We start from the raw sequence: 24,900 nt of genomic DNA, 5'->3' as shown, positions 1-24,900 counted from the left end.
TATATAAACACTGGTCAACATTAATAACTGTTGCATAAAGACAATATTTAACTTGCAATCATGCTGTTTGTCTGAATATTATGACATTCAGTACATCAACACTTGTTTGTGTGATATTACGTAAATATATTGTGTTCAGTCAGAGTTAGAGACTGAATAAAGAATTTATATATATACAGAGTTCTGGCATGAAACTCTAGATGGCGCAGTCCGATAGGTCTAACTCAATCTGACCTGGTGACATTATCACATGGCACAGCTGATTGGTTCTCTCCTGCATCGGTAGTCAATGAGCTCACTGCTCATATATATATATATATATATATATACAGTGCTGCTTGAAAGTTTGTGAACCCTTTAGAATTTTCTATATTTCAGCATAAATATGACTCAAAACATAATCAAAATTTCTGAAAGTAGACCAAGAGAACCCAAACAAACAAGCATTTCACTGAATGAAAACACCTCTGGACAGATGGACTCTTAATTTCACCTTGAAATTAACTGCTGATCCTAGAGATTCACATACTTTTGCACCACACAGATATATAACTGGAGAATTTTTCTCAATAAATAAATGAAAAAGTAAAGATTTTTGTCTCATTTGTTTGATTGGGTTGTCTTTGTCTATTTTCAGGACTTGTGTGAAAACCTGATTATGTTTTGGGTCATATTTATGCAGAAATATAGAAAATTCTAAAGGGTTCGCAAACTTTCAAGCGGCACTGTATATATGCAACGTTGAACATTATAACCAATCACACGTTTCCTTTGAGCTTATGAATGCAATGCAACTGCTGTAAACGCTGCAGTTGAAGTTTTATAATAATTAATTATAAAAAATTATTATTATAAAGTAATTATAAAAAAAAAGGTCTTTACCAATGAAAAAAAATGCCCCTGGAAATTGTGTCCCTCGATGCAAAAGTTCATTTCTGACCTTGCACATTTATTTTGCTTTCAGTTATTTTTAGGTACTATATCTACTGTTCGACTTCCATAACTTTGAATAAGCAGCTCTCTATTTCCGATCAGGGATCGAATAAGGAAATGGACACCAACACCAACCTAATGTCTATCTCCTCTCTCATTCAGCAGCTGCCAGGAAAGGCAAATAATAAGGAAGTAGATCGTTGTCTATAATTAATGAAAGGCCTCCAATCTATCTACCAAGCTGCTAAAGAACTGAGACAAATGGAAGGCCAATTTTCCAGTGGGCAATGCTGTAATGAATCCTCTTCTCTGACAGGAGTATGCTAAAGGATTCAGCATGATGAAATACTCATTAGTCTGATCTGGAAGGAACTGAAATGAGATCTGAGCCAGGACACGTAGTGCACAAAAATGCTGACCGAGTCTGGAATCATCTCAAGTCTTTCTGCAGGTTACGTCCGTATCTTTAGTCATTGAATCACCAATGGTCGTCGAAAACACGGATTCATTCAGGAATCAAACACAGCACTGTGAGCATTTCGAAGACGCGACGATTAATCCTGCTATTGCTTTTCCCTTGGCTGAGCAAAAACAGTAAGTAACTGGCGATATTAATGTCTAAAATGTATGTTATTCCAAATTAATTTATTGTATATTTAACAGTTGCGTAAAAACAGGGGCGTTTCGAATCTTTCACACACTTTGCTTATATGTGCAGGATAGTTTCGAATACTGCTCCGGAGATTTAGTGTGCGTTAAGGGCACTGCGTTTTGGCGTTTTTAAGACCTGGTACAGTCTTGTGCACTTACTTCCTGTCCAGTGCATGCGCTCTCAATTGGCCAAGACCGCAAGTGTGGATATTTGGACTTTACGTCATAAGTTTTTATTTCTATGAGTCCGTCTTGGACTTTCTGCTCGAGGGCGCCCTCCTGCTTCGAGTATGACTGAAACATACAGTGCATGAGAGTGTTGAGCGCGCCGTGATGTTCACATGACCTCAGTCCTGATTCAAATAAAACATCAGGTCATGCACAGACCCAAATCATCATAATCAAACTAAACAAAATGAATTGCAATAACAGTATAGGGAACCCATAACAACTAAAAAAACTAAATTGTTCAAACGTTCTTTAGATAATAACAAATGAGATTTTAATTAGATTTAGACCACTGAAATAGGATTTTCAGAAACCTGGTCGCCTTATTCCAGTGTCATTCGCGTTTAGTAATTTTATCTGTACAAAAATAATCCATTAGACTGCTTAATACTGCAAACTGGCATTTGATGTCATATTAGTTTAAGCTCTTATCGTAGTCATAAACACACTGGTTAGTAGAGCAAATAGTGTTACCAATTATTGCATTTTTCTTCTATTTATTTACCTATAGTGGTTAATGAAGTGGAAGTCTAACACATTCACAGAAAATATGTCTGCATTGCAAAATAAGTTGGAAATGATAACCGCCATAATCAGATGAAAATATTTATCATTAATATTCCAGTAAGGGTCTAGCGACACCCCTGCATACACAATCATTATCACATTCGCCATCGTGCATCGTTCGTGTGTGAATCTGAAACTGTGCTGATATTTACCATAACAGCACTCTTGCTTGTGTGATTTCGCAAAAATGCAAGGATGTCATTTTGTGAATCTCACAATGCAATGCAGATTTTACAAAGAGGCATTCAGGCTATTAGAACAGGTAAAACCAGCAAATCTGCGCCCTGAACAAGCTCTGTTGCCAGTGTCAAAAGTGCAAAGAGGGCAAAAGCCTGTTTAAATGTAAGAATGAAAAGATAATAATATGGCGCAATGGACTACGGATCAGAAGATTCTAGGTTCGACTCCTGGCTGGCTGGCTGGCTGGCTCGCTCAGCAAAGCTTTTGAATGACTTGCGCACAGCACACCAGCGGGTCACCTTGGATTAAAGATGATGTGCACGTCTCTTATGCGTGCAATTAAATTTGAGTTATTAAAGTTGCATGAGAGCAGAGGAGAAAGTCCTATTTATGCACTCAGTGTATTGCACATTCTGACCATTGTCGTGTCTTTTTTGTATTTATTTGCATGACCTGCGGCCCGTGTAACATCTGACGAGACTGAAATATTTAAGAGATTCTATTTCGTCATGCGAGACCCTGATGGGCTGTACTCTTGTCTCTTTAAAGCATCACAAAACTATTTTAGAACATGATAAAATATTAATTATTCAGCATGGTGGGTAGTTACAATTCAATTAATCATGGGCTATTAATGGTACTCCCATATATTGCAGAGCAAGACTGATAACTACATACGAAGACCAAAGTGTAAGACAAGAAGAGTAAGTGTGGACTTGGGAGCACATTCTGCCCTTCACTGAGGAACATATAGCTGAATTATTCAGGGCAAGGAGTGCTGTGGCAGACCAGCTATGAGGTGAATATATACAGCAAGCGTTTTACAAAAGTCTGGTGTCCTTCCAGGAATACCGTTAAAATGTAATACATGCTTCTGTACCTTCTGACTCACTGATATGTTCATAAATAAAAGACAAATCCTAAAAATCGTAAGTACACAACATACTCTTATGCATGAAGAATACTGTTGCGTATCACCTGTAGGGTAAATGTCTCAAATCAGTAAGGGTGGAGAGTATGCTGTCCAGATACAAAAAAAACACACAAAAAAACCCACCAATTTTTAAAGTACACTAAAAATTGGTGGGTTTTTTTGTGTGTTTTTTTTGTATCTGGACAGCATACTCTCCACCCTTACTGATTTGAGACATTTACCCTACAGGTGATACGCAACAGTATTCTTCATGCATAAGAGTATGTTGTGTACTTACGATTTTTAGGATTTGTCTTTTATTTATGAACATATCAGTGAGTCAGAAGGTACAGAAGCATGTATTACATTTTAACGGTATTCCTGGAAGGACACCAGACTTTTGTAAAACGCTTGCTGTATATATTCACCTCATAGCTGGTCTGCCACAGCACTCCTTGCCCTGAATAATTCAGCTATATGTTCCTCAGTGAAGGGCAGAATGTGCTCCCAAGTCCACACTTACTCTTCTTGTCTTACACTTTGGTCTTCGTATGTAGTTATCAAAGTGTAAGACAAGAAGAGTAAGTGTGGACTTGGGAGCACATTCTGCCCTTCACTGAGGAACATATAGCTGAATTATTCAGGGCAAGGAGTGCTGTGGCAGACCAGCTATGAGGTGAATATATACAGCAAGCGTTTTACAAAAGTCTGGTGTCCTTCCAGGAATACCGTTAAAATGTAATACATGCTTCTGTACCTTCTGACTCACTGATATGTTCATAAATAAAAGACAAATCCTAAAAATCGTAAGTACACAACATACTCTTATGCATGAATAATACTGTTGCGTATCACCTGTAGGGTAAATGTCTCAAATCAGTAAGGGTGGAGAGTATGCTGTCCAGATACAAAAAAACCCACCAATTTTTAAAGTACACTACTGCATGAAGTACTTGACCCAGGGTGGGACATCTGGATAATGACTGGTCAACAGACTAAAACTTACTGCAAATAAAAAGCACAACGCAAGCACTTAAAAAGGCAACACAGAGTTGAATTGTCTCTAAAATATATTTATCAAAACAAAAGAATGTGGATGCTTGTAGTCGTTGCATCTGAAACGTATTGTTTGAGAAAAGCTGATAAATGTTAAAATGCTATTTGAACAAGGCTTGAAATGAAACGACTGAAATTTATGATGGGAACACTCAGCACAGAAAAAACAACAACTTGTAGAAAGTATCTGCTGGACAGATTGATCATCCATAATCATGAGGAATCAGATTTACACACAAAAATACACACAGAAAAACACACCAAATGATGGCGGGATGCACAGTCCCCTTAAAATACATACAGCATTAGCATCAGCTAAAGAATGAGGAACCAATGAAAACGGATGCTACATAAAGATGATTACATTCGTTAAGATCAAAACATGGCTTTTCTTGAAATCAGGGTTTAAAAAGAACAAACAAACAAAAATCATCTAAATAATGTGTTCTTGTCAGTGCCACTCTAACAAAGGCATGTTTCTGGCTGAAATTTCAGCTTTTTAGCTCATTGTTTTTTATTTAGAAGTCAGTAATGTCATCATAACAGAGAGAAAGCTTTGCTAGGTTTTTGTGGTGTTTTTACACAGTACTATATGCATAGTTTTGAAATATTAATATGCCCTCTGAAAGACAATTTGTGCCGTCAGCAGCAAAGGGTCACATTAATACATCTCTGAATTGGAGGACATGAAATACCAATGACACATTTTAACGTTTCAGCCTTACTTGTAGAGGTTTTTTTACTCTTTAAATACTGACCTTTGAAAAAAAAAATTTGATTAAATATTTAAAATGCCAAACAGCACTATTTAGGTTGGATTTCTATTGTATTACAGTGTAACAACTAATGTGTAAAAGGGATTGTATACCTTCTCATTTCATGACAGGATTTAGTAACCTATTCACTTATACACACTTCTGCAATTGCTCAACTGCTTTGAGGGAAGTAATGGGACACTTTAGACCAGCAAAAGACAAATAAATACACAAAAAACTCTATATATTTACTTAAAATCATAATCGGTTTTAAATACTAATTAGTCAAACAAAACAGATGAGAATGAAAATCAGGAAGTATACTTGATCATTAAAACATATACCGAATACATCAAAATCAAATTATTAAAGTACAAAAGCTGTCTATAGCTTGGGTGTTGAAATACAGTGGTAGATCAATGAAGAGAGGTAACTGAAAATTGGAGGTGAAGGATCCTCTCAGTTTATGATGACTAAAAGCAGGCTAAAGGAACAAGATGTTCTTTTAAAGGGTGATGGAGAGCCCCCTCTGTCAGAGCAAGGGTTAGGCACTGGAAATTGACAAGAGAGTCCCATAGATTACATTTAATCTGCTTCAGCCAGCAGAATGCCTGACACAGTGGTATCTGTGAAGCTGTGGCCATTTGGTGCCATCCCAATCTCCCGTAACAAAGGACTTGCACTGGGATACTGGATAGATATCATTATCTGGGTAGAAAACTCTCACCCCAGGGCAAAAGCAAATGTCAAAACACCCATTATGTGAGATGTTCCATGTCCGTAGAGTGCCACAGGGATCCTTCCTAATGCTGCTCAATCTTGAACTCTTTCTCTTACAGAAGTGTAATTGTATGGCTATGTCCTACTGTTGCCCACTCGATCGTGTCACATCAAACAGAATCAAGTCTTGGACTAGGAATGTCTTTTATGACATTCTTGTACGATCCCTGAAGCACCGTCCACGGAAAGCCGGACTGACTGAAGTACTTCACCACGGATGCCATCAATACCATAAGGTTCCACAGATAAAAGAGCTCCAAGCTTCAGAGAGAGGACAGAAGAGTTACAATGATGCCTCAGCAACAGCAGCATGATCAGGGATAACTACAGCAACGCTGATCCGATCCCTTCCGCTTGTCGTATGCTGCTATGCCTAGAGATTGCTAGTAAGACGAAGAGCACTCAAGGTAAAAAAAAAGAGAAGAGTAAGCCTGGAAGTCTCAGTCCAGCAAGTTCCCATGCTCTTGAGCTCTGGTAAGGCTGTCTTTGCGGTGCAAGTGATGAACCCCCATTCTCTTGGGGCTCTTCAGAGGTCGTGAGGAGCCAGTCTGAGGGGGCTTGTCTGCATAATCCTCAAGGGCAGCTAGGACTCTTGAGCCGATGACAGGAAAGTCCTGGGGCAGGCTATCTCGCTCCTCAGCTGAACTTCCTGCAGATCCAGCATCTTCAGCAAACTCTTGACGCTTAGCAGAGGCTGGACTGCTCTCAATGGTGACCATGGTGTCACCACTAGCACCATCATTGTCAAGTGGATCAAGGGCCATCAGTAGGTGTTCACCCTCTTCCTGGGAAAAGTCACCACCGTATTGAGTCTTTTTTGCCCGGAGGTCTGCCACGCTGCTGGTGTCTGTATCCAAACTGGACTCTCTACTTGCTGTCCAGCTCTGGGCTGAGGATCCCTCCTCGCCATCAGAGTAAGCACCTCTCAAAGCCCCTACTCCTGATTTTCTGTTGTGACTTCTTTGGAGATCTTTCACCATCTCACTGCTGAAGGACGTGCGGTTGACGAGGGAGCCTTCTATGGATGGTGCAATTTTTTCTACAAACATGCGCTGCCAGTTGGTCAGTAGGTCCTCCTCTGAGCTACCAGAGCTTGCAAAGGCGCTCGGAGGCTGAGGGGGGCTGCTAAAGGGACTTGAATGACTGGAGAGGGTGTCCGTAGCATCCATCTGTGGAGGTGTGTGCTGGTGAGAAGCATGCCCTCCACCAGAAGATGAGGAGGTACCAGACCGCCAACCCCCATCAGACACAGCAGGGCTATTGGGCACGGTGCGCTGGCGCTCGGCTGCCTCCTCTTCGCTCTGCACAAGACTAAGAGAAATGGCCTGACGAGTAGCGTAGGTGCAATTGGGCAGTGGACTGTTCTTGGGAATCTTGACTTTGTCATCGGAGGAGAACTCGATCACTTTGCGACCAGGGTACAGCGGGTTTGGTGGTGGAGGTGCTGGGTAAGGATTCAACTTCTCAAAAGAAGGGGCTGCCCCATCTTCTCCTGTTGGACCATCCAGGCTGCCCTGGCTTCGACACATGCCATTTACATGCTGCTGATCAGAACCAGCTCCCACAGGAGGCCTGGCATGAACAGGACCCCCGTTTTCACGCCCTCCACTGTTGTCTTGGGGTCCTGTCATGTCCACGTGTACGAACACATCTTCAGCCACTGGCCGACCTGCACTGCTGCTAGACTGGGCTGAGTTGAGCACCAGGGGCTCCGGCTTCTCAAGAACACGAGCGATCACTGAAGTGGGCACTACGTCTGCGGGAGTCAGGCTTAGAGTGTCAGGATCCTGGGCTTGAGCTCCCTGAGAGCCCTGAGTCTTGTTAGGCAAGCTACTCTTCATGTGCTTGTTCACCATGTCCTGTAGCTCATATGGCAACTGCAAAACATTGTAGAGAAAATAAACACACAAACAAACGTGACAAAGGTTTACTTTTCCTGCAGTAGAGCTCATTTTAGAAATTGGTTTTCAAATGTTAAAATGACAAGTTATCCATCAACCTGAAAAAATCCTGGATAATGAGAACTTTATTGTAACCACCAGCAGGCATTCAAATGGCCTTATTTTGAATAGATAATCAGAGTTAATTCAGTTTCTAGGCATAAGACTTTTTAAGGACCAGCCTTAAAATATGAATGCATAATTCTTGCATGGAACACAAACTGGAAAAACACTAATGTTTACACTGTCTTTCTCATGCAATAGGCGCAACTGTGATTAGGAGAAATCAAGCTCCAAAAAGAACAAGACAGTACTATAAAATAGTCCATACAATTTTCTTCTGTGTTCCAAGAAAGAAAGTTTGGAATAACTCCAAGGTAAATAAATGATCTCAATCTTTTTCTTTTACCTTTCCTTTTTCTTGGGATCACATTAGTTGTCATGATATCTATGTAGCTTGCACATTTTGTGGATGAATCCTTTCTTGCAAGTAATCTTAAAAGGTGCAATTTCACTAACATGCACTGGGATATGAATAGGATGTTTGATGAAGCCTATCTACCATACTGCCCCAATGAAGGTTATCTCAGTCATGATCAAGAAAAACAGAAAATAGGGTTTTTCATTTAACACCATCCAATATCTGCCCGGCCTAGAAGAATAAAGAGTAAGCAGCTCACCTCAAATTAGATTATTACTGAAGAGGGGTGAGACAGACAGAAAGAGAGAGAGAGAGACTAAAAGAAAAAAGGCAGGTGATGAGGCCTTTATTTCATTCTGTAGTGACACGATTTAACAAAGCCAGGCCAAGTCATTGATTTGTGGAAAAAAGGCAGGGAAACTCAGTGATCACACAGCCCCGCTCAGCTTTATGTTGTAACGATCCTTTGGGGCAGCAATTACTCACAAAGCCCTTACTTCCTCTGAGTGTGGGGCATGGGAGAATTGATCTGTCCAGACCACACTTCCAAGCATGACCCCCTCATGGCCTTCTAGCTCAGAAATCTACATGACGCTGCCTAAATTAATTGTCCCAGAGGGCATTAGTATCCCATGACCACTGCAGCATCACATGCTAGTGTGGGAAGTCAGATGTTACACAAAGTGTTACAATACTCCAATCACTACGGTACGCAAAACAAGACTTCTTTCTCCCACAGAAAATGAGGACAGCTCCGATATCTTCACAGACCATTCAATGACCATCTGATGCATAAATGCACTAGCACGTAAACAATACTATACATCCTTGATCACCTGTTTTGTGCTTTCAGTGTTATATCCAATTTCATTCTTACTTGCCCCTGATCATTACATAAAATAAATGGAATTGTGGTTGGTAAAGTATACTTAAGTTTTGATGTGAACACTTAAGCCAAACACATAAGCATTCAAAGTAGACTCCATGTGTACACAACCACCTGACAAATGCGCACTAGAAAGTTAAATCTTTGTCCAGTGTCTAAGCTATTTCTCTACGGATGTTACGACTGAAAAAATGTCTTAAATCTGGAGTTGCGAATATCTCTTAACCAACTCGCACAAGGTCTCTGGTAGTTTGGTCGTTCTTCTGTCACTTCCATTTCTTTTTTAGATCGTGAAAAAGACCTGGGCTAGTGTTGCCACCTAGTGGGTCAAATAATTCAAAGTGTGCATGTGTGACCACTGTTAAAAATTGGGTTGCACATGTACAATGCTGATGACGAAATTTACATCACAAGCACTGTACATGTACAGTGGGTCATACATACGACTGAAAAAATGTCTTAAATCTGGAGTTGCGAATATCTCTTAACCAACTCGCACAAGGTCTCTGGTAGTTTGGTCGTTCTTCTGTCACTTCCATTTCTTTTTTAGATCGTGAAAAAGACCTGGGCTAGTGTTGCCACCTAGTGGGTCAAATAATTCAAAGTGTGCATGTGTGACCGCTGTTAAAAATTGGGTTGCACATGTACAATGCTGATGACGAAATTTACATCACAAGCACTGTACATGTATATCCTTGCATACACATAAAAACTGAAGTATACTTTAGGTTTCAATCTGATACACGGCTCTTGGACTGGACCTTATTCTGTAAGTCAAAAGTCTGGCTACAAGCTCAGCCTCTTAAATGGCACCAAACACATACAAAATTGCAATAGCACTTGCGTAACTATTTAGTGGTACCAGCATCTTCTTTAGTTAGTGGCATGCTAGTCGTCACCTTTCTAAGCTACCCTTACAAAGACAAGTTACAATTCTACTCATTTTTGCAGTGACCTACACTTAACCGTCAAAGACTGCATGCCAATTACTGTGCATAATTTCCATCTTTAGCTAAGTATAGGGAGAATTGGCTCTACATGAGAGCCACTATAACAACTCTCAGATTCCCAGCACTGGACTGAAACATAATGGCTCTCAAGTTCTCAAAGCACTTCTAAAGCTGTGATAGAATACACAAATGGCCTGTTTGATGCATATGCACTTCCAGTGCAGATCAGTTTGACATTCATTTGGAGAATTTGGAGAATGATGCTTCACAAGTGGATGCTTTACAATAGTGGCTTTATGTTAGCAGTAAGAGGATGAAAACAGGCAATGGCTTTGGCTCAGTCGAGCCTTAAAATAACCCAAGAAACAGTCTGTGGTCTCTGCTTACAGAGTAATGAATTACAGAGTTCACGAGAGCAGGGCAAGAGGATAATCTGGACAGTGAATCAAATATCTTCTAGGTTCCAGTGAACTCACTCCATCACTATAGTTCTCCTAGAGAGATCATAATTCTAGAGATTAGTCACTGCTGTCAATTCGGTAAATTAAAAAAGGATGAAGAAAGATCCTTTGTGAATTAATTGCTGCCAAGGAGGAAGATCCTGCGCCCACACTCTCTCACTCAGCCAATATGGTAAGTAGATTTAATGCCATCTTTCGCTGCATAACCTAAAAGTTTGGACAAACGTAACTGAATTTCTCATGCTCTTCAAAACATGGGGTCCTGCTAAAATATTTGAATTAGTTTAGAAAAGACGACTACAAATTGTGCCTATGAATTAATGTCTTTACAAAACTAAAATTGTTATATATAAATGTAAATTTTAAATGCATGAATTGGATCAGTAAAGGAAAAGCAGGCAACAAGTGTCCCAACTTCAATATTGTTGGAGTTGGCTGAGAGAATGATCATTTCAATTTTATACCAATCTCTACACACAAAAAAACTCATAAAAATAACTAAATATAAAAAAGGTGCTTAGAATTAATGCATTTAAAACAAGACAAGCGGTTCAAATAGCAAATATGAAAAAAGTGTTGCCCTCGATTTGGCCAGGACTTAATGTGGTTTGCAGAATAAAACAACAAGGGCAGACAGAGTGATAGATGGGTTTAATGTAGAGCGCAGGCCACAGGTGATAATGTCCTGATGTGTTCAATACCCATATGCCCATGGGGTCAAGCTGTCTTATCATACGTCTCTGTTCTTGCACACACAGAGCTGTCCATCAGCCTGAAATCTGTCCTATTTTCCCCCACGGACAGACACAAAGGCCAAACAGACGGATGTGTCTGGAGTTTGGCACCTTGTCAATACTGTGCCTTTTCTCTGCCAGCGAGACCGTCCGTATCCAAAGACCAGCCATGTCTCGCAGCACGACTGACACTCTCCATGCTAAACACTGCCATAAAGCACATCCTGCGGACATGGCTTTTTTTTTTTTTTAATCCTCACCCTCTCTCTATTCTCTTGGTCTCTTTCTCTTCATCTCTCTCTCTGACTATTCCTCTCTGATCCCAGTCCATAAAATCAGAGGTCCATGTCCATAACAATAAAGTCACTAGGCAATCGTGCACTCTCTCTCTCTCTCTCACTCTCAGCACCGTCCACGAGTGTCACTGCGGATTGCAAAACACATTCAGACTCCAACAAGTCCTGTGCTGCAGGGATAGTTCAGACAAAAATGAAAATGCTGATATCATTTACTCATCCTCATGTCATTCCAAACCGGATTTATTTTCTGCAGAATGTGCCAGCTGTTCTTTTACATACAATGAAAGTGGATTGCAAGCTTTACAGCCAAGCTTTTATTAAATATGTAATATATATTACATATTTAAACTTCAGGAGATCGTTTTTGACAGTTGTGTTGCATACACACATTGACTTTGGGTTTGGTCTGTTCTAGCTATACTGTAGAATGGCTTCAGAATATAGGGTACAGGATAGATGGACAGCTGTTTTTGGAGCATGGAAACTACAACAGTTATCAGCTTTTGCTGTATAGAAAAGTGATGCTCACACAATGTGCTTAACAACATAAGCTTTTGTGCTTTACAAAAGTCAGAGGGGATCGAAACAAACATGAGGGTGAGTAAATAACAGAATTAGATTGTTTGGTGAACGGTTCCTAAAAATGTTGGAGGGGGTGTGCTTTAAAACTGAGAAACAGTTACTACTACTTACATCAGCAAACTTGTGATTCCTGAAATGCGATTTATTGCACTTCAACAGCTGCACAGCCAAATTGCAATCTTGCCGATACCGTTCCTGCATGACGAGAGAAAATGGATATAAGAACAAGCGTCAGGGAAACAGATATGAGAACACATCAAATAAAGAAGAGAGTCATCAACATCAACTTTTTGGAATGACACTTTACTTACATTGAACTGAAATGGTCATTTATGAAAGAAGAAAAGCAAATACACACAGTACGAGTCAAAAGTTTGGACCTATGCATGTTTCACAGTCTGTTGAGTTAAAGGCTTGAAATTTGAAATCAGTTTTGTAAATGAATATAAATGGTGCTTACAAATTATTATTTTTTTTAAAAATGTGAACTCGTAGCTTATTTTAATGTCCAATTTTTGTCAGCATAAAAAAGACGTGTGCATAATTTTTAAGCAGGTTTTCTTTTACAGGTAAAATGCACCAAAAAGAAGATTTAACTCTCACTAAAAAGTAAAAAAAAAAAAAAATATATATATAATATATATATATTAAATGTCCATGAGAAATATTCAAAACTAATGCAATACAGAAATTGCAAGCGAAATATATATAAAAACCCTAGTGGGCTCTGGACCCCTGGTTGAGAACTACTGCTCTAATATGTAAAAAAATACAAAGTAATAACAATCTTAAGTATGAGTAGTTCTGTGTCCAAACCTTTGACTGACACTTTATAAGTAAAACAAGGAAAATGGCACCCAGGGTAGCAGTCTTCAGGATTCATAACTAAAAAGCCTATAAAGGGAAAAAATTGTCCTAACATCAACCTCAGAGGAAATTGATGTGTGCTCTATCTGTCTAAGGAGATGAAGCGCTCCGTTTAAACACTGTGAACAGACGACTATCAGTTTCTCCAGTGCTATAATTAGTTCCCTGTGGCACTGTTTCATACATGTGGTGTAATAAAGGCACATTTCAGAACGACCTGCATTCTGGTGCTATTCTGGTTATTCCTTGTGGAGTTACTTAAAATCTTAAAAAACATTATCAGAATACCAATCTGTCGGTTAATTCACAGTCCTGTGTGCGAAGCGAATTTGAAAAGAAGAATAGTGTTTATATAATTTGATAATCCGCCCTTCCTCATGCAACCAGATCATAGTTTTTTTTTAATCTAAAAATGCTAGCCTTGTGGGAAGTGCATGTTGAGTGGTGTTGTTTATGTGCAGTTGATTCAACTTTGAATCTTAAAATCAGAACGAAACGAATTAGGAGACTTTCCCGTGTTCCCAGTAAAGCTCCAAAAGCCAGACATAATTTCTGGAATCTGACAGTAGACTTCTGTGAAATCTCAGCAAAGATCCTCTTCATGCAACTTTCAATTTTCAGCTCCAGTAGTTATCAATCCCAGTAACACTGCAGCTCTGACAACTAGAGTCCAAAACGTGCCTCAAACACAAACAAAGCTCTGCTATCGCACGTACATTCAGTTCCTCCAGCTTGTCGATAGTGTTTTTGGCATCCACAAGTTTATTTGTGAGCTCCACTATCTCTTGATCCATGGTTTTCTTGTCTCTTTCCACTTTACGGAGCTGTAAGGAGAAAAAGGACATTCATATAAACTTTAACGTAAAAGGTCTCAGATGAGGTTCAACCTCTCTCTCTTAATACAAAGAACACCAGTAGCCATTTTTGGTTTAGGGGGGAAAAAAAACACACAAAAACATGTTTTCCTTCAGTCCTAAGTACATAGCTGACAATGCACCAGCTGCAAAGAAATAGTAATTAATAATAATTGTATAACATGAATGCACTGTAAGTCGCTTTGGATAAAAGCGTCTGCTAAATGCATAAATTATTATTCATTATTATTATAATTCAAAGAGCCTGGAAATGTGGTTGAGGCACAGTCCATGGGGAAAACAAATAAAGCAGGTAAGGAAACATATTGACTGAATCTCATTGAAAATAAGCATCACTTTCCCTTGGCGTGTCTCATTCTCTGTATCTCAAACATTTCTGTCCAATTAGCTCTGTCTTTGATAAAACAACTTTACTTACCCTCTTGTGTTTTCAAACTCAAAATCTATTTTATTTTATTTTTCATACAACGACAGCTCATACTGATCATATCTGTCAAGCTCCAGAAAGAAACAAGAAGTCCATATACACTACCATTCAAAAGTTTGAGGCTGGTAAAGATTTTCATTGTTTATTGTTACAAACTTGCTCTGCAGCAGTAGCAGCAGCAGCGTAGCAGATCTATTCCGCCAAGACCAAATACATTAACATTGTCATGTACATTACCATGTTAATCCCTCAGAGAGTTTGAGTTTTTTGAATTCCTGTAATGCAACGGCTGAATTTTCTTTGATGCAAAGCTTTCAGTATCACATGATCCTTCAGAAGTCATTCTAATACGACGATTTGCTGCTCAAGAATAATTTCTTATTATTATCAGTTGTTGAAAACAGTTGTGCTGCTTAATATATTTTGAAAACCGTGGTATATTTTTTTCAAGACTCTTTGATGAATAGATAAAAAGTTGATAAAAACCAATTTAAGAATAGCATTTGAAATAAAATTTACTTGGTAACATTATAAATGTCACTTTTGATGAGTTTAATGCATCGCTGCTGAACAGAAGTATTAATTTACTGACCCCCAAACTTTTGAAGGGTAGTGTAAGTCATAAGATAGCTTTGTATGAAAACATTTTAAAATTATGGTTATTCACAGTCATGATCTTCACTGAACTGGAACAGTGTATATGAATAATGAAGAACTTCAGTTAGTTTTCTTATACAGCAACATCATATTCCGTCAGAGGACCTGAAACATAATGCACACATCATATAGAATATTTTTATGCTACTTTTACTTTTTTTTTTGTCTCAGCCATGGTCAGTATAAGCTGTTGTTGAAGATTTTTCAAAAAATTGTCCTTTGTGTTTTATGGAAAGAATAAAAGCATCAGACAGCCAGTGATTGTGGGCTGTCTGACTGAGGTTGAGACTACAGACAATTACCACTCCAGCTATGTCTATACGCATAAAATGTCTTCTGTCTGACTTTCTGTCTGAGTTCAGTGGTTTTCTAATTCAGGAGTGAGAGTGCTGTCTGAAGACACTTCACTCCTGCTGTGATGGCAAAGTCCGAAATGTCTTTGTACTAAAATGTCTGAACAAAAGCTCTTGAAAGAACTTTAAAGAGGACATACTTAACAGAAGCTTTACTACTTAAGACACACTTCAGCCCTGCCGGCTCTTGGTTTAAGTGGAGACAGAGTGATACAAAGAGAGACACTGAGAAAAAGTAGACAGAAACTGTGACCCTTAATCTGGAACTTGGCATGTCCATAACAAAGCAATTATCTTTATAGTCACTGTTTGACTGAAGTGGACAATGTGGACCAATAAAAGAGTGTTAAGGAGCCTTTCAACACAATGCAGAGTCCACATGTAACAACGGCAATGCAACAGCCAGTATAATGCACAGCACATCTGACGGAAACAGGGATAGAAAGGAGGGAATTTTATCACATTAACAGCTGCATTCACATCATCCAAAGTTGTAGTCAAGTGGTCAAAATGCCAACAGTGTCTGCGCTTTAGTGCTACTCTAAAAGGTTTCATAATTGACTAAGAAATACATAATTTATTTAGGAAATATATGCCCGTATAATATAATGTGTCTGTCCACCTGCAAAAGATGCAAAACTATAATTTGTAGCTATTGAAATATCGTTATATCGTGAATATTGTTAATTAACAACAACAAAAGTTTCCGCTGACAGCCCATTTATGTGAGCAAAACAGAGCTAAGTAAATAGTAGGGCTCCAAAAGTAAAAGTCCCATTCTTTTTTTTTCATAAAGAAAAAAAATCATCAGTAAACTTTTAAAGAAAGTCCTAACATGAAAAATATTCATAATCATGTGTAATTACACAGTTCCCCATGAAGTACTACACTACCCATAATCCTAAAGCGAAATCAACCAATCATGGCAAAGCATTACATTCACTGTACACTCCCATAAAGATCTGACAATCAAACTTCTCTACACTCTCAAACTATTTTTATGTTTGAGTATTTTGTAATAAACATTGTCTTTATATATTGTTTTTAAACAATGTTTTAACTGTTTCCAAACTTAATCAGTAGTTTTATAATTCATCACTGCTGAAACTGAAGGTCTTCACAACAACCTGTCAAAATAAAAGCTTTAATTTGAAGAAACTGTGACAGAAATATGGTTTGGGTTGGTAAATGAAAGTGAGCGGTCTGACTGTTGAGCTTTGCCGTGATTGGTTGATCTCTCTTCAGGATTAGGGGTAGTGTAGTGCGTGGCCACTGTTATTGAACACTTCACTAATGGACTTAGAAAAGGGATTTTATTACTCACTTTCACACAGAATGGCCCAACAAATAGTGTTTCTATCTTGGAGTGGCCTTAAATGCTGTAAAATATCATTTGTAATTCATTCATACTCATGAATATTTTATTTTCTTACAGTGTTTGCTGTGCATTTTAACCACTGTGTTAAACATTTGGACTGCACTTTATGGCGTGACATCTATCCCAGAATCCCCCTGTCCACATGCACAGACACGGGCATGGCCACAGCTATATCCAGCCATCTACTACAGGAAGAGAGGAGAGGAGACAGGAAGGAGATGCAATGACTCATGGGAATGATATCTACAGCGATACTTATTGGGAGAGCAGAGACAGACAGAAGGAAATGGATAAATAGAAAGAGAATGAGAATGAGAACGCAACTGCGTAGACCCGAGTTTGACTGATGGCAGCCTGATGATGGCGAAGATGATGATGAAGAATATGGTGAAATACCCAAAGTCACAAGGCAGCATGAGGGGAGAGGAAAGGGAGAAGAAAGAAAGGAAGAGAAAGATAATTTTGCGCTTATTCATATATTTCCATGAACCTGCATGTCTGCAAGTATTAAATGAGAGAAAGACAAGTACAGACAAGAAAGAAAAGAGGACAGAAAGATAGAAACTAGTCATGAGAAAGACAATATATTTGCACACTTCTGGATCACCACTTTATCATTAGTTAGAAATGATTAGAGCCTGACCGATATATCATTATGCCGATATTGTCAGCCAATATGAGCCTGTCACAGATATATCGGTATCTGCGAATATGTCACCGATATGAACATTTTTTTACAGCGCATATAACGCATATTAAATGCTTCTGAATGGTGTAATTACTTAGTTTGTCCAGCAGAGCACGCTCCATTGCTTGCTACTGGTCAGTGTAGTGTAGAGATGCGTGGATGAGCTCAAACTTCACCCGAGTCCGCTGCTTCAAATAAATTATCCGCCCGCCACCCACCCGCACTTATATTTGATCGTGATTTAGATATCCGCCTCGACCCGCACCTGCAACCGATCATCACATTACAAAGATTCTAATTCTTAGCAGATTAAATGCTTCTGAATGGTGTAATTACTTAGTTTGTCCAGCAGAGCACGCTCCATTGCTTGCTACTGGTCAGTGTAGTGTAGAGATGCGTGGATGAGCTCAAACTTCACCCGAGTCCGCTGCTTCAAATAAATTATCCGCCCGCCACCCACTCGCACCTATATTTGATCGTCACATTACAATGATTCTAATTCTTAGTTTTGCATGATGATATGATGAATGGATGGTTAATTTTTAACAACAGATTCAGTGGCATTAGAGCTGATCTGCGCATCACTGCACACGTCTGCGGCGCAACCGGCTCCACGGCCACCGGAGCTGATCTCTGCTGTCAATGCTGGTGTTTATACCGGCCGCGCCGCGGCCCACAACTCATGCTTATCACATCGGTCACATCACATTTCCTAACTGGACGCGAGCGGCGTGACAAAATACAATAGAACCCATTATAATCAGTGATGTTGTCTACACTGGATGCGGCGCGATGCGACACGACAAATATTTTGTTCTATTTGTGTTTAAGTTATTTATAATAAGTGAACTTTACTGTTAAGTGCAATGATGTCAGACTCATTTTGAATAATAAAGTTTATTGTTAAATTGTTAAATACCCTGCCTCCATTACATAGGCCTGTTTGTCACATCATTTTAAGTGTTTGATCACCACATTTGAGTTATCATTGCAAAAAATGTTTATGTATATATATTCTGTTTATGTATATACTGTATTCTATATACAGTACCAGTCAAAAGTTTGGACACACGAATGGGAAGTTATTCCATAATATCGGTATCGGCCCCCAAAAAACCCATATCAGTCGGGCTCTAGAAATGATTATCCTGTAAAACTTAACTACAATTAAACCTATTAAAAACTGTTTTTGGTAAGTGAAGTTGAGCTGAAATAAAACTAGACAGAAACATTTATCAAAACAAACTTTGATGTTGGCTTGAGAAAGACTGACCAGTAGTTGAGAATAGAGTAGATATATTTTATAGTTTTGATTTTGAAGAGAGATAGAGAGAGATGAATTCTGCACTTAATTTCAAACAAATTTCAATTCTCTCTCTAGGCTTTTCAATCATTGTTGAATATGCTGTATTAACCAACCAGAAACGCGGTTGCAAATCTAAACTGAAAACAGATTTCCACATTCTTGCTGCTTGCTGATTGTATTTGGAGATGATTTCGCTAAACCAGTACTCTGAGTGAGCTCATGTCCTGAGAGCATCTATGGTAAGACATGATGGGCCCTTCACGAGGTGGAACAGGTCGGCCGGGATAATCCCCGTGTCCACGACGAGAGATTACTGAGCAGAATGCCACCTGTTTCACCAGTGATTGGCAAAGCTTTATGCAGAGGTCATGGATATGAGATCTCACCATGCAGAACTAAGACACCGCTGGGATTTAATTGAAAATGAACAAAAATCATCAAGAGCTAATGCTATCCTTATACACACATGGAGTCTTCAGACGTGATTAAGAGAGAGCGACTCGTTCTGAAGTTTTCCAGTCATGCTAAATTACTCTAGAGATAATTTTGCAGACCACCTAAGAATGATAAAAGATTCCTAAAATAACTTATTATAGATGCATGTTTGATTCAATTTTCATTTGAGCGAAACTGGAAAAAGGCAGTCGGGGGAAAATTTAGATTCATATTGGCTTTAATAAAACATGGAATCCTTTAACAATTTATTACAACAACCAACAGCAGTTTCCAAAGATATTTTAATGAATGCATCACACTGAACACAGGACGCCCGGTTTCTGTGATGCACAATCACATTCAAATAATCTTTAAATCGCATTCATCCTAATTGATTAACATTGTCGGGGGATGACTGCAGTCTATGACAGTTATTATGATGTATTAGAACATCCAGTGGGAATTGTTTTATACTCCGTGAAGAAAAAGAGGCTTAGGGACAAATTTGTACATTTATTCAATCTTTAGCTTTCGATGTTGTTCTTTTTTTTTCCGCTCTCGATTGTTCTCAGACAATTACTTTGGCTTTGTTTGAGTGCTAAAGCACAGAAAATGTTCATCCAAACAAAGCTTTTATGAAAAAAACATGCTGAGTTCTGTCTACTACCAAATCGCCTAACTGATCCATCAGCATGGCCTTAACTGTAACAATTATGACCACAACCAGAGTGGTCATTCAGGGCCCTCTGCATTTCTTCTTTTTTTTTTTTTTGAAAGAAAAACATAAACGGCAAATCAATAATTTTAAAAGGGAGCGGAATCTGCTTTGATTTCTTGTGACTGAATTTCAAACAGTACTGGAGTGGCAAATGAATGACAGCACGACAACACTGAAGTATCATGGGTCTTTTCCTGTAGAAATGTTTTATAATTTAAAAATGAATACATTTAACATTAATGCTTGAAAGTCTTTGATGCACTTAAAGGGACAGTTCACCCAAAAATGACCATTCTCATCATTGTTTCAATCTCAAGTCATTCCAAACATGCATGACTTTCTTTTCTGTGCAACATAAAAGGTGCATTATTGATGAAAATCCTGGTCACTCTTCAAATTTATGTAAATTCATCCTCTACTATAGGAGAGGAAGAATTGTATAAACTTGTTAAATCATCTAAACCAACAACATGAATGTTAGACCCTATTCCATCTAAGCTCCTAAAAGAGGTGCTTCCAGAAGTCATAGATCCTCTTCTAATGATTGCAAAGATACTATTTAGACTGAACTGAGCTGGATGATGACATCGCTGAATTCAATGATGAACTGCCTTTAACTGAAAAATTAGTGTTTACTATTGTCATTTTGCATTATTGACACACTATTTTCCTAATTAATGCTGTTCAGTTGCTTTGACACAATCTGTATTGTTAAAAGCGCTATATAAATAAAGGTGACTTGACTTGACTTGACTTAAATGCAGGGATGTCAATCTCCAAAATACCAAAAATGTGGTATAAATGACCCTTTTGAAGCTATTCCATAGCTTTTTGAGTCCTTTTCGGAGGTTGCCAGCTCTTATTCAAATTATACCTCAAGTCTAACACATTGAAAAGATAAATACATTATTCAAAGTTAGTGGTTGACAGATATATCACCAAGGCTGATGTATCCGCCAATATTTAGTAAAAATATTTGGCATATTTGGTAAAAGCTGGGACGTTTATTTTGACAGCGCCAATTAAAGATTACAAGGGCACGTGAATTAAAAAAATAATAAATAAATAATGATGTGCATGTATAAATTATTTATAACTGCAATATTCTATACACAAAATAAGAACTGTCCATTTAGATTTTATTGTTCCTTTAAATTGTGTTATGTGATCTATATCAGTTGACCTATTCATAATTTCCCTTTGTCTTCCACAGCAGTCAGGTTTGGAACGACAAGAGAGTTAGTAAACAATGATTTCTAATTTTTTCGCATTCACTTTTGGGTGAACTAATCCTTTGAGAAAAAAGCAGAACTTGCACAAATCCTGGATTCTGTCTGATGAATGTAAAGCGCATTATTTGTTAAACCACTCGCCCATACATTTATTGTAAACGTTCTCAGTAGAGTAGTGTGTCGCCAACAACTGGCAACAGCTGAAATTTTTAGAAAAATCATGATAACAGGACTGTGCTTATACACTGTTTTATGCACAGCAGTGAGATGAGAGCAGTGGGAAGTGACTATGATCGTCTATGGCATGATTATTTGCCCATCACAGCTCATCTATGAAGGCAGGGTCCAAAATGAACATCCAGAAAGAGCTAAAAGTGAGTCAGATTTGGCTTTACACTTGGCGAGTAAACAAAACTCACAGTTGGTTTGTAGCAGAACTGCAACAATTTAAAACACAATGCAAGAATAATGGTGTTTTTATCTCAAGTGCGAATCAGAGCAACACAATCACTGTTGCTTGTCTTCAAACAACAATTTTCCCAGTGGAAAATTAATTTCCTGCATGCATGAGTGGCATGAGGAATACTGTTACGTGTTTGTTAGTCCCTGGAGAATGAAGCAAAGCAAAAGGTTCCTCAATTACAGTTCATAATACTTGTGACGAACTGACTGAGAGTGGCGTCGTTAGGGCACACGGAACAATTAAACGGCAATTAAAGACATCAGTGTTTAAGATAAAGGACTTTAGAAAGGGAAAGTGAAGTGGAGTGTAAAGGTTACCAGGGCGTGAAGTTTCTCCTCCAGGTCTTGATTAGCTCTCTGAGATGCCGTGTAGCTGTTCTGCAGTCTGCGGGGGGAAAACAAAACAAATGTATGTCACTGTCAGGGTATAAAGCTATATCCAGATGTTATATGATATATGCTGGTGCGGTGTGGCATTGAGTTGGGAATATGGCATCAAACAACGCAGGAAACAACAGGATTTCGCTGCTGTGTTGGGAAATGCTACTGCATCCTGTCAGCTCTCTGAAGCTCACTAGAGCTCGCCACAGCTGAAGGCAGAGGGACGGCAGCTGAAGAAATATTCACAAGTTATTGCAGTAAGAAGACCTTATATTTCAAACACAGAGTTGTAAGAATATGAGTGTGTCTGATATTAAAGTCATTAAATCCTCAAGCGGTCACAACGCCAACGCAGATTACAGAATAAGCCAGAAGAGGAAAAAGAGAGGCACTTAAAGACATTTTCATCACAAAAAGCCATTAAGCTTATTCTAAGTGCAAGTCTTTTGAACAAAAAAAAACTGGCAGATTTTGTTTTGCAAGAAAAATGTTGCAAATAAAAAGACGAGGCATTATTCCCCCCCCCCCCCAATTTCAGTATTTCCAAGCCATATACAATATAATGGTAGCCTATCTGGCATAGAATGAACACCAAAAAGTGCATCTTGTTTGTCTTACATCACAAATTTAAGATTGAGCATAACTAAATATAATGTAACATAACACACACAAACACACAGTTATGCTCACCAAAGCGGCGTTAATTTGATCAAAAAAGCAGTACAAACAGCAATATTGTGAAATACTACTACAATCTAAAATAATTGTTTTCTACATTAATATATTTTAAAATGTCATTTTTGATGCAAAGCTTAATTTTCAACATCATTAATCCAGTCTTCACTGTCACATGAGATCATTTTAATATGCTGTTTTGCTGCTTTCATAAAAACATTTCTTATTATCAATGCTGAAAATAGTTGTGCTGCTTAAAATTTTTCTGGAAATGGTGATACATTTTTTTCAAATGCATGACAGGTCTTATTGCGAATAATTTATCCATGTAAGTTTCATTTTTTACATTTTGTTTGGACATATTTGATCAAAATGCAACACCCACATCTCAAAATCCAATCAACAACCGATAGACGGAACCCCTCACTACATTTTTTTTCTTTTTTAATAATCTGTAACACTTATACGTCTTAATGAGGAAGAAAAGATCTGTTGCTACTAGGGCTGCCCCCTAATAGTCGACTAACCATTAGTAAGTGACGGACAGATCATTAACAGCTAGTCTATGTGGTAATTACAGTACATTGGTCGTTTCGACCTCAAATGTGGTTTATCATCTGAAACATATAAGTAGTAGTAACATTACATTTAATACACACTTTAATGTTAACCTAGAAAAATGTGCGCTATTGAAGTGCGGCGTGTGGAAGATGAACAGTAGAGCGCTCACTGCATGACAGTCAACTTAGAGGAGCCGGAGCGATCACTTGCATTAAACTTAAAATACTCCGTCATTTTTGCTCATACAGATAAGAGTAATAAATCCTTCCAATCTGTGAAAGGTATACTTTTATTTGTGTGCACTCACAATAACAACAAATCATTGTGCTTTGTAAAATAATGAAAGCAAACAGGGTGCGCTTTCTGCCGTCCAAGTCTCTGCGAACTTGAGCGTATCAAAAAATAAATAAATTAATTAACCAAAACCTCGCAGTTTGCCTCGCAGACATTAAAAATATATCTAGCCTATAGAAAATGTCTACTTTTAAATGAACCAATTCAAATGGAAAACATATGTTTATGTTTGTCCATAAAAGTGTGTGTCCACTGTGGAGTTGACGAGTCTTCACTGCAGCCGAAAATACAGAAAACACTTATCATTATCAATGAATAATGATGTTAAAGCAGTCTTCTTACTATTTTCCCGAAGCATTCATAATCATTACTGCCGGTGTGCTGTGGCAAGCTTCATGTGTGCGCTGGAGCGCTGATAGGCTTTAGGCAATTAAAGGCTCATTATTATGAATTATATAGTTTATTAATATAAACGTGTGATTAGTCGATTAGTCGAAATGAACGACTATTAGTCGACAAGAAAAATCTTTAGCCCTCAAAGTCCTAGTTGCTACTTCCTTTTCTCAGCAACTTTAACGATACTAATGCAGAGAACAGAAAGCAGTACCATGCCCAAAATTGCCCTAAAGTGTCCATTAGATGTGTGAAAATATGTTAATCAGAGTATTTTGCCTACTATTTTATGAACGTTGTTTACGAAGACTTACTGCCATTTTACATTGTGCTTTTTGGATATTTTATAGTACATAAGTCTACATTTATGAGGAAACAAAAATGGATAGTTCACACAAAATGAGAAATCTCTCATCATATGACTTACTTCCAGTTTCTGAAAACTATCCTGGCTCTTTTCCATATAACTGAAGTGAATATGCATTATGATACCTTTATGCTGCTACTTTTGTCATTTTGCAGCTTGATAGATCCAACGTTTCTCATTATATGGAAAACAGCAGCCAGGATATCCTTGATATGCTTCAAGGAAGAGAGAAAGCCATATGGGATTGGAACAATTCCTTTAATAATTTAGACAGTAATTAGTATGTCTAATATTTATTTAATATTAAAGGGGTCATATGATGCAATTTCATTTTTTCCTTTCTCTTTGGAGTGTTAGAAGCTCTTGGTGCATAAAGAAGATCTGTAAAGTTGCAAAGACTAAAGTCTCAAATCCAAAGAGATATTCTTTATAAAAGTTAAGAGTCAGCCACACCTACTTAAAACGGCTCGTTCGAACACGCCCCCACATATCTAC

At 38.3% G+C, this 24,900-nt stretch overlaps 1 protein-coding gene across 2 annotated transcripts in view; it reads right to left on the bottom strand.

Annotated features, from left to right (window-relative positions):
* Positions 1 to 4,356: 4,356 nt before the first annotated feature.
* LOC107739468 (tight junction associated protein 1 (peripheral)) overlaps positions 4,357 to 24,900 on the bottom strand; it is a 51,518-nt gene continuing 30,974 nt past the window's right edge. Inside the window, exons 4-8 of one of the 2 annotated variants that reach the window (XM_016551580.1) lie at positions 22,053 to 22,119; positions 17,218 to 17,247; positions 13,920 to 14,027; positions 12,448 to 12,531; positions 4,357 to 7,940 (exon numbers count right to left, since the gene is read on the bottom strand). In XM_016551580.1, the coding sequence (XP_016407066.1) occupies positions 6,504 to 7,940; positions 12,448 to 12,531; positions 13,920 to 14,027; positions 17,218 to 17,247; positions 22,053 to 22,119 (1,726 nt within the window). In that variant the 3' untranslated portion in view covers positions 4,357 to 6,503. The remainder of the gene's footprint in view (positions 7,941 to 12,447; positions 12,532 to 13,919; positions 14,028 to 17,217; positions 17,248 to 22,052; positions 22,120 to 24,900) is intronic. The other variant, XM_016551581.1, reaches the window with a different exon arrangement.

Source organism: Sinocyclocheilus rhinocerous, unplaced genomic scaffold (genome assembly GCF_001515625.1).
Source record: "Sinocyclocheilus rhinocerous isolate Xijiao unplaced genomic scaffold, SAMN03320098_v1.1 scaffold345, whole genome shotgun sequence".
Lineage (NCBI taxonomy): Eukaryota > Metazoa > Chordata > Actinopteri > Cypriniformes > Cyprinidae > Sinocyclocheilus > Sinocyclocheilus rhinocerous.
Note: the sequence above shows the minus strand (reverse complement) of the source record. Positions and strands in the feature narration are given on the sequence as shown.